Below are 13,709 nucleotides of genomic sequence, written 5' to 3'. Positions count from 1 at the left end.
TGTATGTATGTAGTCAATTCAAATGTTCCTTTAACATAGCTGCAACAGAGTGGTATAAGTGAAGAGTTATCTTTGTCCATCACATAGATAAACAATATGATATGAGAGAGATTATAAGCACATTCAGAATAACAGTTGGCAATATGCTCAATTATCTTTGCAATCCAAACCTTTAGTTGACTTCAGTGGTGTGCACATTCAGAGCTGAAAATAAACCCTGTGTGTCAGGCAGCATGAGGTATGGCTGGGCCATGATTGACCTTGGCCCTGTAATGTCATCCTACAACACACTGTTTATAGACATGTACAGTAAACAAGTTGGGCCAAGCTACAAACAAGTGCCTCAACAACTGCAAGTCTTAATCTAGGTAGGTACAGTTGATACAGTTGTGGTATTGTTCTCAAGGCATGCATGAGTTCAGAGTTGGTAAAGTAAGAGTAGATTTGTGCTTAGTGACTGGAATCAACTGAATACCATGGTGTATGTCCATGTCATTTCATTCCCATAGCCTGTGTGTAGAGACAGTGGGAGATGGGATTATATTGTTGTTGTTTTTTAATCTACAAATTGCTCAAATCTACCTTGCTATGCCATGAATGAGCAGCCAACGAAGCAGTAAACATAAAAATGCATAGATGTTATTTTGGTCTTATTAGAGAGACTTCGAAACCAAACAACTTCACTTCTCACTTCTTATACAGTCAGTTGCCCTGTAACCCACAATGCTTCTCTTCTGGTTTAGAGTTATGGTCCAATGGTCCAATACTTTTGCTTCATCCTCTCCTCCTTTTAGATGTAACAAAATGCAGATGAGGGCAGACAACAAGTGAAGTCCACCTTCTTATGGGGCATCTTGCCATCAGCACAGGGAGCAAGTCTTAGGGTGGAAGACAACTACTCCCAGAGCCGTGTAATTTAGAGTTGGGCCAATGTGGTTTCTGCATTTTGATTCATTTACATGACACTTCAACATTATATGGCAGCCATGTTAGTGCCACATTAACATTACATGGGGAATATTTAAACATAGCTATGTAACGTAATGTCTAGAATTATAACAATATTCAAAATTCTAAAAGTTGGCCTAACTCTCTAAACACATGGCTCTAACTACTCCTAACCTCTCCAGTCCCTGCCAAGGAGCTCCGTCCTCTCCAGTCTCCAGAGCTGCGACTCCTTTGGCTCTGACTGAGGATGTATCTCCTCTGTTGGACATAGGGATTGACAGGGAAGGGGAAGGGAAAGGGGGATACCTAGTCAGTTAAACAACTGAATGCATTAAACCGAAATGTGTCTTCCGCATTTAACCCAACCCCTCTGAATCAGAGAGGTGCAGGGGGCTGCCTTAAATTGATATTCCATGTCATCGGCGTCCGGGGAGCAGTTATTGTCGAGGGCTAACTGCCATGCTCAAGGGCAGGGTGTATTTCTATTCTGCATCCGTGCTGTTTCCCGACTTGAGAATCCGGGTTAATCCAAAGTAGATCCACATCAGGAGGAGACCCAACTTTTGGGACATGGCTTCGATCCAGGCTCTGATCTAGCCTTTTTACCCAACACGTGCACAGTGAAGGCATCTCAGACTCTTCTTCTCTTCACCCTAAAGCTTCTTTATGCATGTGTGTTCTGCATGTAGTCTTCTTCTTACTCTCTGCCCATCACCCCACACAGCTACAGTTAGCTGCGGACAGCCACTTGATGGTTTGCCATATAGTCTGGGCATCCATGAAGGAGACAGTCTCGTAGCGGGTGGGCCTACAGCATGGGTGAGCACTCACTTTCCTGCTGGAGATACTTCCATTCTCTGTCAGGGCCTTGAGGGCCAAGTCGTAGTTCTTACGGGAGCTCAAACACGTCCCCATACAGTACTTAAACAGGACGATCTCATCGGAGTCAAAGCCCAGGCCCAGGTCTCTGACACGCATCTCCTTCTTCTCCATGCGGCAGTCCCGGCTGCTGTTCTTGGGCTTCTTGCGGGAGCCTCTTCGGGAGGGGTCTGGGGGCGAACGTTGCCACCTGCCCGGGTAGCTCTCTCCATCATTCACCAGACTGCGGTTCTCTACAGGAGAAAGGACATACAGTTGAAGTCGGAAGTTTACATACGCCTTAGCCAAATACATTTACACTCAGTTTTTCACAATTCCTGACATTTAATCCTAGTAAAAATTCCTGTCTTAGGTCAGTTAGGATCACCACTTTATTTTAAGAATGTGAATATTAGTATAGAGAATGATTCATTTAAGCTTTTATTTATTTCATCACATTCCCAGTGGGTCAGAAGTTTACATACACTCAATTAGTATTTGGTAGAATTGCCTTTAAATTGTTTAACTAGGGTTAAATGTTTCGGGTAGCCTTCCACAAACCTCCCACAATAAGTTGGGTGAATTTTGGCCCATTCCTCCTGATAGAGCTGGTGTAACTGAGTCAGGATTGTAAAGGCCTCCTTGCTCGCACATGCTTTTTCAGTTCTGCCCACAAATGTTTTATTGTATTGAGGTCAGGGCTTTGTGATGGCCACTCCAATACCTTGACTTTGTTGTTCTTAAGCCATTTTGCCACAACTTTCTAAGTATGCTTGGGGTCATTGTCCATTTGGAAGTCCCATTTGCGACCAATTTTGAACTTCCTGACATTGTCTTGAGATGTTGCGTCAATATATCCACATAATTTTCCATCCTCATGATTATCTGTTATGCAGGTGAATGAGGACCCAAAAGCGACTTGGCGAAAACAGAGTCTTTAATCCAGTAACGTAAATCTACAATCATAAGGCATAATTCCACTCGTAATGACGAGAACAGACTGGAGACTCGATCAAGAACTGCAGGTTGCCTCGGGAAGGCACTTGAACGTAGCAGACTCAGACACCTGCTCACCACGCAGCATCTGAGGGAAACACGACACGACAGGGCGATACACAGACACAGCACGGTGAACAATAGACAAGGATCCGACAGGGCAGAAACGGAAAACAAGGGGAGAAATAGGGACTCTAATCAGGGAAAAAGATAGGGAACAGGTGTGGGAAGACTAAATGATTGATTAGGGGAATAGGAACAGCTGGGAGCAGGAACGGAACGATAGAGAGAAGAGAGAGAGAGAGGGAGAGAGAAAAAGGGGAACGAACCTAAAAAGACCAGCAGAGTTTATAAGGAAGTGCATTGGAGATGTTGTACCCACTGTGACTATTAAACCAGATATTGTGGGTAGATGGCGGAATTCGCACAAAACTGAAAGAACGAACCACTACATTTAATCATGGAAAGATGACTGGGAATATGGCCGAATATAAATAGTGTAGTTATTCCCTCTGCAAGGCAATCAAACAAGCGAAATGCCGGTATAGGGACAAAGTGGAGGCCGCAATTCAACGGCTCAGACACAAGACGTATGTGGCCTGGTCTACAGGCAATTACGGATTACAAAAAGAAAACCAGCCACGTCACAGACACCGACGTCTTGCTCCCAGACAAACGAAACACCTTTGCCCGCTTTGAGGATAATACAGTGCCACCGACACGAGGACCGCGGTGCCACCCCCTTTCCTTCTACATGACTGATGTGAGTAAGACATTTAAACGTTTTAACCCTCGCAAGGCTGCTGGCCCAGACGGCATCCCGAGCCGAGTCCTCAGAACATGCGCAGACCAGCTGGCTGGTGTGTTTACGGTCATTTTCATTCACTCCCTATCCCAGTCTGCTGTCCCCACATGCTTCAAGATGGCCAGCATTGTTCCTGTACCCAAGAAGGCAAATATGACTATTGCCCCGAAGCACTCACTTCTGTCATCATGAAGTGCTTTGAGAGACAAGTCAAGGACCATATCACCTCCACTTTACCTGCCAGCCTAGACCCACTTCAATTTGCATTCCACCCCAACAGGTCCACAGACGATGCAATCGCCATCACACTGCACACTGCCCTATCCCATCTGGACAAGAGGAATACCTATGTAAGAATGATGTTCATTGACTACAGCTCAGCATTCAACAACACCCTCAAAGCTTATCATTAAGCTGTGTATTTTGCATTAACATCTGCTAACCATGTGTATGTGACCAATAAAATGTGATTTTATTTTATTTGATGTTTTTAAGAGTGTGTTCATACATTCCTAGCAATATGTATGAACCTGGTGGCACTGCAGAAACATTGATGCACTTAACCAAGAGGTTGCAATTTTAAATCCCTGAAGCATTCATCTATGTCAAGTGTCACTTGAGCACTGCTAGTTTTCGTTGATGTAATGTTGGTGGTGCAAATATATATATTTTTTTGCTTGATTCTGGGCAGCTTTTAGCGAAGACGTGGATTGTGTATGTGTGCCATTCAAAGGGTGGATGGGCAAGACAGAGGGTATGGTAGAAGGTGCCAGACGCACCGGTTTCAGTGTGTCAAGAACTGCAATGCTGCTGTGTTTTTCACACTCAACAGTTTTCAGTGTGTATCAAGAATGGTCCACCATCCAAATGACATCACCCAACTTCACACACCTGTGGGAAGCATTGGAGTCAACATGGGCCAGCATCCCTGTGGAACGCTTTTGACATCTTATAGAGTCCAAGCTCAGACGAATTGAGGCTGTTCTGTGGGCAAAAGGGGGTGCAAATCAATATTAGGAAGGTGTTCCTAATGTTTATACACTCCGTGTATGTATAGCCAATCTCCAATTTGTCTGCAGACCTAGTGGCACAGCAGGATCATCAGGTACCTAACAACCAAGAGGTGGTGATTTCAAATCCCAAGCGAGGTTGAGTTCCAAGCAATCCACGGGACAATGACACAAGTTCAAAAAAATGTTATTCAGGACAAACTGGGAATGAGACAAAACCTGCAGCGTGAATGTAAATTATGCATTGTAAAATATGAATGTTTCATGGTATCACATGTTGATATTTTGCATCCCCATGTTGTCACATTTAATTCACGAGATTGTTTTCACATGCTCACATGTTATCACAGTAACTTCACAAGCTCACATGTGATCACATCAAATTAATGTGGTTTTTCCATAAGGGTTTAAAGCAACTATAACTTCACATTAAATACAGATTTCAGATATATGCCAGATGTCTGCTAGGACCTGTAGAATGTAAGTTGAACTTCTCACAGTCCTGCTGGGTGAGGGCCAGTGTAGTGTAGGTACTGCTGCAGCCTGTGGTGTGTGTGCTGCAGTCTCTCTCCTTGTTTGTGTGTGTGTGTGTGTGTGTGTGTGTGTGTGTGTGTGTGTGTGTGTGTGTGTGTGTGTGTGTGTGTGTGTGTGTGTGTGTGTGTGTGTGTGTGTGTGTGTGTGTGTGTGTGTGTGTGTGTGTGTGTGTGTGTGTGTGTGTGTGTGTGTGTGTGTGTGTGTGTGTGTGTGTGTGTGTGTACATGCTCATTTGTGTATGGACTAGTCTAGTGGGGTAGCTAGAGCAGAGCATGTGTGGCTAAATTGAAAGCAGATAGGTGCTGGTGTTGAATCTGGGAGTGAAATTACTTTTTTTATCAGCTGAATGGTGCAAAGTGTACTGTCACTATGCAGGGTGATTACCACCGGAGGAGAGGTGGGAGAGTGGGAATGGCTGGCAGGCTGGTCTCCAAAAGGAGGCAAATTAATGTTGCTCTGTGTGAGTTATTGGAAATATTTCAGCTCTAATTCGTTGCACAAACTTCCTGAAGCCCACCAGTATGTATGATGCATGACCACATTGAAGGTTTTTACTTTACAGGTGTAACATAGCACAGACAGTAGAGCTGTTTCAACATTCATCTGAACTGAAAATAGTTTTGCCCTGCACTATTGAAGTTTTGTACAGTTGGTCAACTCCAATATGCTCATATGTTTTGGGTAATGAGATTTTTTAAAGGGGAGAATGCTTTCTTTCAGTTAATGAGTTGATGGATGGATATTTACAGTAACCATCTTGTTAGTTCCTATGCCAGTGCCAGAACGAATCAGTTGGACGGGCCTTTGATATTCATAGGTGGGCATGTTTTTTCACAGAACCTCCTATGTTTGCATGCACTTGTGTGAATGTTTTTCTTCTTTAAAGACCATACGCAGCTGGTGAGTTTCAGGTTTGGGCAATTTATCCTATAATTTCTACCAAGCAGGGAAATTATGATTATTTATATATGTGCATTTTTGTGGAACAGTTTTAATTTCAATAATTACGTTTTCGTTTCTCAAAATCATTGTTACATGTTAATCATAAAAATCCGGAGTAAAATAATACACATCTAAAAGTAAAAATTCAACTAAGGATAGAGCACCAGCCTCTGCCATATGGAGGCGGTGATACACTGTGGACTATTGGTGGCTGAAGAAATGAGCGCATAGAACTCAAAGAGAGCCTATAGGCAAATGCAGCAGTTGGCCTATAACTTAAATCATCAACTAAAGTAAAGCATACTGAACAAAAATATAAACGCAACATGCAATAATTTCAAAGATTTTACTGAGTTGGGCAGGGGCGCAGCCATGGGTGTGCCTGGCAAGGCATAGGCCCACCCACGTGAGGGGCCAGGTCTACTCATTGGGAAGCCAGACCCAGCCAATCAGAATGAGTTTTTCCCTACAAAAGGGCTTTATTACAGACAGAAATACTCCTCTGTTTCATCAGCTGTCCAGGTGGCTGGTCTCCGGCAATCCCTCAGGTGAAGAAGCCGGATATCTGGAGATCCTGGGCTGGCGTGGTTACAAGTGGTCTGCGGTTGTGAGGCCGGTTGGACATACTGCCAAATTCTCTAAAATGACGTGAGAGGCAACTTATGGTAGAGAAATGAACATTTAATTATCTGGCAACAGCTCTGGTGGAAGTCAGCATGTCAATTGCAAGCTCCCTCAAAAGGTGAGACATCTGTGGCATTGTGTTGTGTGACAAAACTGCACATTTTAGAGTGACCATTTATTGCCCCCAGCACAAGGTGCATATGTGTAATGATCCGTCTGTTTAATTAGCTTCTTTATATGCCACGCCTGTCAGTTGGATGGATTATCTTGGCAAAGGAGAAATGCTCACTAACAGGGATGTAAACAAATGTGTGCAATTCTGTTTTGAAAAATAAGCTTTTTTGTGCATTTGTATGCAACAAAAAAAATTCAGCTCATGAAACATAAGACCAACACTTTACACATTGCGTTTATATTTTTAATAGGAATTTGGGAGAAAATCCTATAGCCGACAAAAATAAAAACCCTAGAACATATCCTGATGAAAATTCTGGTTCTTTCAATCACATTCATCGCTCTACTCTGAATGTTTGCCTCCCTTTCTATCTGTCTTGACTTGAGATATTGCTAGTAAAGTGCAATGTATCAAATCAACAACTGGATCTGGTCAAAGCTGGTGCTAGAGAATTTGCTACATAGTATCAACTAGCCTATTCCGGGCCATCAGAGTTTACCACGTCAGTGAGCTCGGGACAGAAAGCTGTTTTTTATGCCATTTCCACTGGATATATGGGATCATCAGATCATGATATTTTGTTCTTTCACACCGAGGCTTGGTGATTATCGAGGCCAGAAGTGTTGGAAAGACTATTCAAATCCTGAGGAAGTATAATTTGCAATAGATGTAAAAAAAAACAGACTTTGTTTACAATGTGTGAGTTGAAGAAATAATTACTGAGACGCTCAGCTCATGTGATAGTTAAGACAATCAGACATGGCTAAAGAGCTACTTTCCAACATTTGCATGCAGCAGGCCAGGTAGGCCTATTTCTATGCGTGCTCAGGCACGCTTGGCTCCCTCAACGTTATCAGGACAGAGAAACCAGACACAAGCTCATTGCTCACAGAGCACTCCAAACAAAAGTCAATTGAAAGATTTACAAAACTCATAATGGTTATGAAATAATCCCAAACTTGTTTCTCACAAGTGTAGCACATTGTGAACTCGGCAAACAATGTAAATTACTGTAATTAATCATTGCAGTAGTTTCAACAGAATGTTACCAAAAGAAGAGGGATTATCGGTACATTGACTAGGCCTACTAGTGACATATGTAATGGGGAATTGATACAAAAAATAAACCATCAAAGGGCAAACAAGCCCTACAATGAAACAATGAATGGGAAAGAATTGTCAGGAGACAGCTGAGCACATTCTGGAGAGCTGAGTGCATTCATTCTGGAGAGAGACATGTCATATCTTCGCCACACACACCTAATTCTTCTTTTTAAAACATTTCAAATGATACCCAAGACACATTATCTTCACACTTATTTTAGATGCTTTTCACGGACAGATGCAACTCAATCAGCTGGACAGCCACGCGGGGCTGCCCAAAATTGCGGGATTCCCAAATATGCATAATCCTACAAATTTGTGATTAGAAACGGTGGCAGATAGCCTAGTGGTTAGCGCATTAGGCCACTAACCAAAAGGTTGCTAGATTGAATCCCCGAGCTGACAAGGTGTAAATATGTCCTTCTGCCCCTGAACAAGGCAGTTAACCCACTATTCCTAGGCTGTCATTGTAAACTGACTTGCCTAGTAAAATAAAGGTTAAAAAATAAATAATCCACAGCAATCCATATTAAAAAGGCTGATGGTCCTCCGTGGCAAGTCATCCTCTGGTAATGTATTTTTAAAGTAAAAAAAAAAAATCAGTAGTAATTTATAGAATTATATAATTTTGACTAATCCTACATTTACTTTAGGGGAAGCCAGCATCCTAACAGTGCACTGTGCACCAGCCAACTTTGCTTTCCAATTTGCAAGAGGTTGAAACCAGAGATTGTATATAATGACGAGATGCTCATGTCTCCGCCCTTACAATGGGAGTCAGTGTCCCAAAGGCGGGAAGGCAGGAGATAAGTTTAGGTCTGCATATTATGCCCATAGAAATGCATTGGGCTTATTCTGGACAGATTTTGGTGAGAGTTAGCCCTCTCGCTTCGCCTCTTCCTCAATGCTAAAACTCTCTCACTGGAGAAAGCAGAACAGCACCCCTCTGTCTTACTATATGAAGCCCATGTATCTGATGCTGTCTGGACAGAAATAGTATGACATGCCATACTATTTTGGTCCAGAGAGAATCAGATACATGGTCTATACATGCAGAGACAGAGGGGTGCTGTTTCTCTCGCTTTATCTGAGATTTCTGTTGGCGTGCATCTCGGACAAATAAATGATCAATATTTCTATATTTAATTTGATCGGCCATGGTCAGTTTATGTCTTGTTGTTTAAGAAAACAAAAAAATATGAATTTGAATGAAAATGTTTCTCAGGCAAAACAAGAACAAGGGAGTTGTTAGTCAAATCATTCCACATCTAGCCATGTTAAAACATTCTACAAGTGTTTTTTTTAAATGTCATACAATTATAGGAGTATTCCACAAGGTTTAGGGAATCACTTCTGACACAGTCTTGCTGCAAAGACCAAAAAATAATCTTCACTAGTACATTTTTTTTTGGGGGGGGGGGGGGGGGATATAATTATAGTAATTGTGCAGTCAGTAAAGAGGTAAGAACAATGTAAACAAAATATATGTACACATATATCTTGAAACTATCTTGGCGTCTGAGTTACTCCTGTATGTTCTCAACGGAGGTCAGTGGAGATCCACCCACCCAGCCCCAGGACATAATATATACAGCAACATGACAGCATGACACAGAGTACATAAGAGTGATTATTTATATCCCTGTAGTATGTGGGAGAGCACGCTCTATTACTCCACTGACCAAGGCCGTGTCCTGCTGTTGCGATGAAAACTACCAGGCATACTTCCAGAAGTTCTATGAGTCATAAGAGTATTGCACCCTATTCCTTATGTAGTTGCACTATTTTTGATCAGGGTCCATAGCGAGTCCCATAGGGCTCTGGTCAAAGGTAGTGCACTATATAGGTAATAGGGTGCCATATGGAAGAGATTCCCAAACTTTTCTGTTTCAGAGACCCCTTTTGTGATAGAATATTCATCAGGGACATCCTCATATCAGAACACAACTCTTACTTTAGAGTACAATAAAAATAGCATACAATTAGTTTTACTATGACTTCTGCAGTGCATGGCCGGATGAATCAAGTCTCGGGCCCTGGGAAAGGGTACGTTTTAAAGGCCCCTCTCTTGGCATCAGAGAGAACATTTAGAATTTTTAAAGCTATTTTTCTGCCACTCTACACATTTTGCCTTGGGGCAGAGAGAAAATGTTGCAGTTTAATTGCTAATTTTGTACAATTCTACATATTTTGCCATGGGGCTGAGAGAAAATCTCTGCACGCCTCCCAAATGTTGTAACAATGCTGGCTGCAGACACCATGCAGTACCTCCATGGACCCCACTTTGGGAACTCCTGCCATATGGGACACCACCGCCGCCTTTAGAGTTTTGGGTGCCCTAAGTGAGATTTGGTCAGGGGCCCCGCCCACATCGCAGTCAAAATGTTCTAGTGCAATTCTTCACATTTTGTCATGGGGTGGAGGAAATGTTGCAGTTTTAAAGCCAATATTCTTCAACTCTACACATTTTGTCATGCCATGTTCAAATTATACTGCATCTGTGTGAGAGTGACTAACAAAATCAACCGGGGCCCCTGTTGGTATGATTTGATGATGATTAGCCAGGAATCAAAAACATTTTAGATGCCATGGGCTAATTAACTGACTGACACATAAGAAGTGGAAAACTGATGATGCACTACCACATTTTGAAATTGCACCTTCTACTTTTCTAACTCTCAACTATAAGTTGAGACACCGACTGAGTTCCATTTTGGGGGGTTTGGGTTGTGGGCCCCCTAGCGGCCACGGGGCCCTAAGAGCAGCACATAGTCTGCGTATGGGAAGAGGTAACTCTGTGGGACACAGACAGTCTCTTATTTTATGGCCATTACAAATCAGGGTTTTATCTTTTGATTTATGAATCATTGTTCTCAAAGAGACAGCTTGACTGCTCCAAAACTGATTAGGGAGGATGAGGAATAAGAGCAAGAACGCCCTTCCCAATCTAATAAAAACCCAGCGGACCATGCAGGGCAAGGCTGGGTATGTACTGTTAGATGGCTCCCACGCAGCAGCCAGAAACCTTGATATACGGTAATGATACATGTTTTCCCATGGTGAACTGGGGGATACTTTGGCTACAGGACAAATAACACCCTATTCCCATACAGTGCAATTATTTTGAGCAGGACCCATTGCCTTTATGTGATGTGGTTTATGTGACAGCATCCAGTATGGAGGTCATGAAGAGTTCTGAGGAAGTACTAACCAAACAAACTGGGCCAGGAGGCCTGGCCATGGCCGTGCCTGCTCTCTCCCAGCTCGTGGACCTCTGGGTAGTGGTCTGGGAGCCAGGCCCCAGCAGCGGTGGTCCTCTCCTGGGCTCGGAGATGCTCAGTGTGGGCTTCCTTGAGGTCCTCCTCAGAGAACACCCCCTCCACCAGGGTTAGTAGAAAGGCCCCTACCCACAGCACTATCTGGGAGGGAGTGGAAAAAAAGTACATGTCACAACACCATTAGAGTTTACTACACCCATTACAACACAGAGCATCATCTGGGAGGGCCAGGTGGAGAGTACATATCAGGTGGAGAGTACCATTAAAGTTAGTTAGTTACTAGACCTATCACAAAACATTAATCCGAAGCATAATATAGGACAGACAGGGATACAGTATGTCACTACTGCAATTACTACAGTTACTACAGCCATTTCAACATATTCAATAGAACTGAATTGATAAGCACAGAAAAGGCAGAGAAATATAGAAATGGCACAGAAACTATGTTGAATAAATAAACATTGTAAAATAAACAACATAGAGCAGACAAATTAAATGTAGCATAAGTAAACATATAAACATAAACACAGTCATACTATATACACAAAAACAGACATAAAACTGTGGCTACAAAACCTAAAAAAGGACACAGACATAACAACAACTGCTGGTGAAATTGAATGTATGCAATGACTCATAAAAGCCAAATGGCATATATTATTATATTATTATTATTATAACAACAACTGCTGGTGAAATTGCAATGTCACCATAAGCAAAACAACTAACAGCAAGAGCAAGACTCATTTCGAGAAATAGATACCTTGTATGTTGATTTATTTGGCTTGCAAGTCACAGAAGGCTTGCAAATACGTTTTAATGAGCCCCTACAAGTCCCTCCACCCCAAAAATACAATAACTGCACTTTGTCTTTTCCTACTAGCAATGACTGCTGATAACTTCTTTATTGGGGAAAAATGTACTTACTATGACTGTGATATGTGACTGTCTCACCTAGCTATCTTAAGGTGAATGCACTAACTGTAAGTCGCTCTGGATAAGAGTTTCTGCTAAATTACTAAAATATAAATATAATGTTATCTCTATGACAGCAGGCAACAACCACAACAATGTTGCTTGGTTGGTTACAGAACACATCTCTCCTGTTATCATATTGTTGTTTACTTGACTCCTTGTATGCCCATCCATATTTGTCCCTTCGGGGATGAATACAGTTTATTGAATTGAATTGAGTTGGTTAGAGAATACATCTCTGTAGGCCTGCCCTGCCTGTGGTCAATTTGTATTTGATTTGGTTATTGTATGTTACATAATCCCTATGAGGTTGTGGGACTCCAAGCTGTTGTAGGTAAGGTGACCCTATCCTTACTGTCCCATCACCATCAGCCCCAAGCCCCCAGCACCCTAGTCTGACATAGAGAAACTCACTCCCTGGTCAGGCCTCTCTAACCAGGCCCAGGGCCCCCTGGAACAGACCTGGTTTCAAATACTATTTTAAATTATTTTAAATTATTTAGCTGTGCTTGATTGAACATAACTGTTGCAATGGTACATATTGTAATGTCCCAAAAGTGAAAACCCTGCCTACCTGGCACTCCAGGAAGGCTAAACCAACAGCTCAAAAATATTAAAAATAGTATTTGAATCCAGGTCTGCTGGATAACCCACTGACAGGCCTGTGGGCCGGCTGCGGCCAACACATTGCCTCTTTAATTACTTAATTGACAGCCGACACCCCTCCAGGGCCAAGCGGGGGTAATGTTTCAGAGGCACTTATAAAATGAGTTTCACTGGAGGCAGCAGCGTATGTCTGCTAGGCCAGCCAAAGGCCCAGATCAGTGTAGTTGAAACTGACAAGGCTGAAACATATACCTTTACAGCCATACTCTAAACCGGCTGCCAGCAAGCAAGCAAACCCTCTGCCCCTCTTTTCATTATTTAATTGAGGAGGTTTTAGACACGTTAATTAATGTTGAGATTTTAAGGTGTTGTGTTGTTGTTTGTTTGTTTTTGTTGTTGTTGTTATAATGGTAAACTCACCTTCCAGTTCCTCTGGTGGTATTGGACAGATGACAGTTCCTGCCTCCTCCACATCTTTCCATCTGTAAAAAAGAAACTATGTCTGTTGAACAATCGCTACATACTTTTCTCTACATTCCTCTCCCTCGTTGTAGTGTAGGCTTACTGTCGTGAGACTAACTACAACGTATTTTCAAAATACTTCACAGGTATTGATTTGAATCCAGAATGAACGGGGAAGCAACATATTAAAGTAGCATGTTGATAAGCTAGCTTTCCCCTTCCTTTGCTTTCAATAAGTCCTCTGTTAATGACATCATCAAGTGGCTGTGTCCCAAATGACACCCTATTCCCAATATAGTGGACTACTTTTGACTAGCGCCCTGGTCAAAAGTAGTGCACTACATAAGGAATAGAGTGCTGTTTGGGAAGCATACAAGAACAGCGGTTAT

The 13,709-nt window shown here is 42.5% G+C and overlaps 1 protein-coding gene across 1 annotated transcript; it reads right to left on the bottom strand.

Moving 5' to 3' along the window:
- Window positions 1-1,659: 1,659 nt before the first annotated feature.
- Window positions 1,660-13,332, bottom strand: LOC124038669 (neurturin-like). The gene is made up of 3 exons (XM_046354765.1): window positions 13,279-13,332; window positions 11,208-11,415; window positions 1,660-2,060 (listed from the first exon to the last, which is right to left on the bottom strand). Exons 1-3 carry the CDS (start codon window positions 13,330-13,332, stop codon window positions 1,660-1,662), a joined length of 663 nt encoding a protein of 220 aa, XP_046210721.1.
- Between the last annotated feature and the right edge of the window lie 377 nt (window positions 13,333-13,709).

This window comes from Oncorhynchus gorbuscha, linkage group LG06 (genome assembly GCF_021184085.1).
Source record: "Oncorhynchus gorbuscha isolate QuinsamMale2020 ecotype Even-year linkage group LG06, OgorEven_v1.0, whole genome shotgun sequence".
Taxonomy (NCBI): Eukaryota; Metazoa; Chordata; class Actinopteri; order Salmoniformes; family Salmonidae; genus Oncorhynchus; species Oncorhynchus gorbuscha.
The sequence above is the reverse complement of the archived record's forward strand: the minus strand, read 5'-3'. Positions and strand labels throughout refer to the sequence as shown.

What these genes read in the sequence shown, in the direction of transcription:
- LOC124038669 (XM_046354765.1), bottom strand. Translation starts at nt 13,332, where the DNA reads ATGTGGAGGAGGCAGGAACTGTCATCTGTCCAATACCACCAGAGGAAC. An exon ending in ACCACCAGAGGAACTGGAAG is followed by an intron (nt 11,416 to 13,278) that starts GTGAGTTTACCA and finishes ACTCCCTCCCAG; the next exon opens with ATAGTGCTGTGGGTAGGGGC. An exon ending in CTCCTGGCCCAGTTTGTTTG is followed by an intron (nt 2,061 to 11,207) that starts GTTAGTACTTCC and finishes TTTCTCCTGTAG; the next exon opens with AGAACCGCAGTCTGGTGAAT.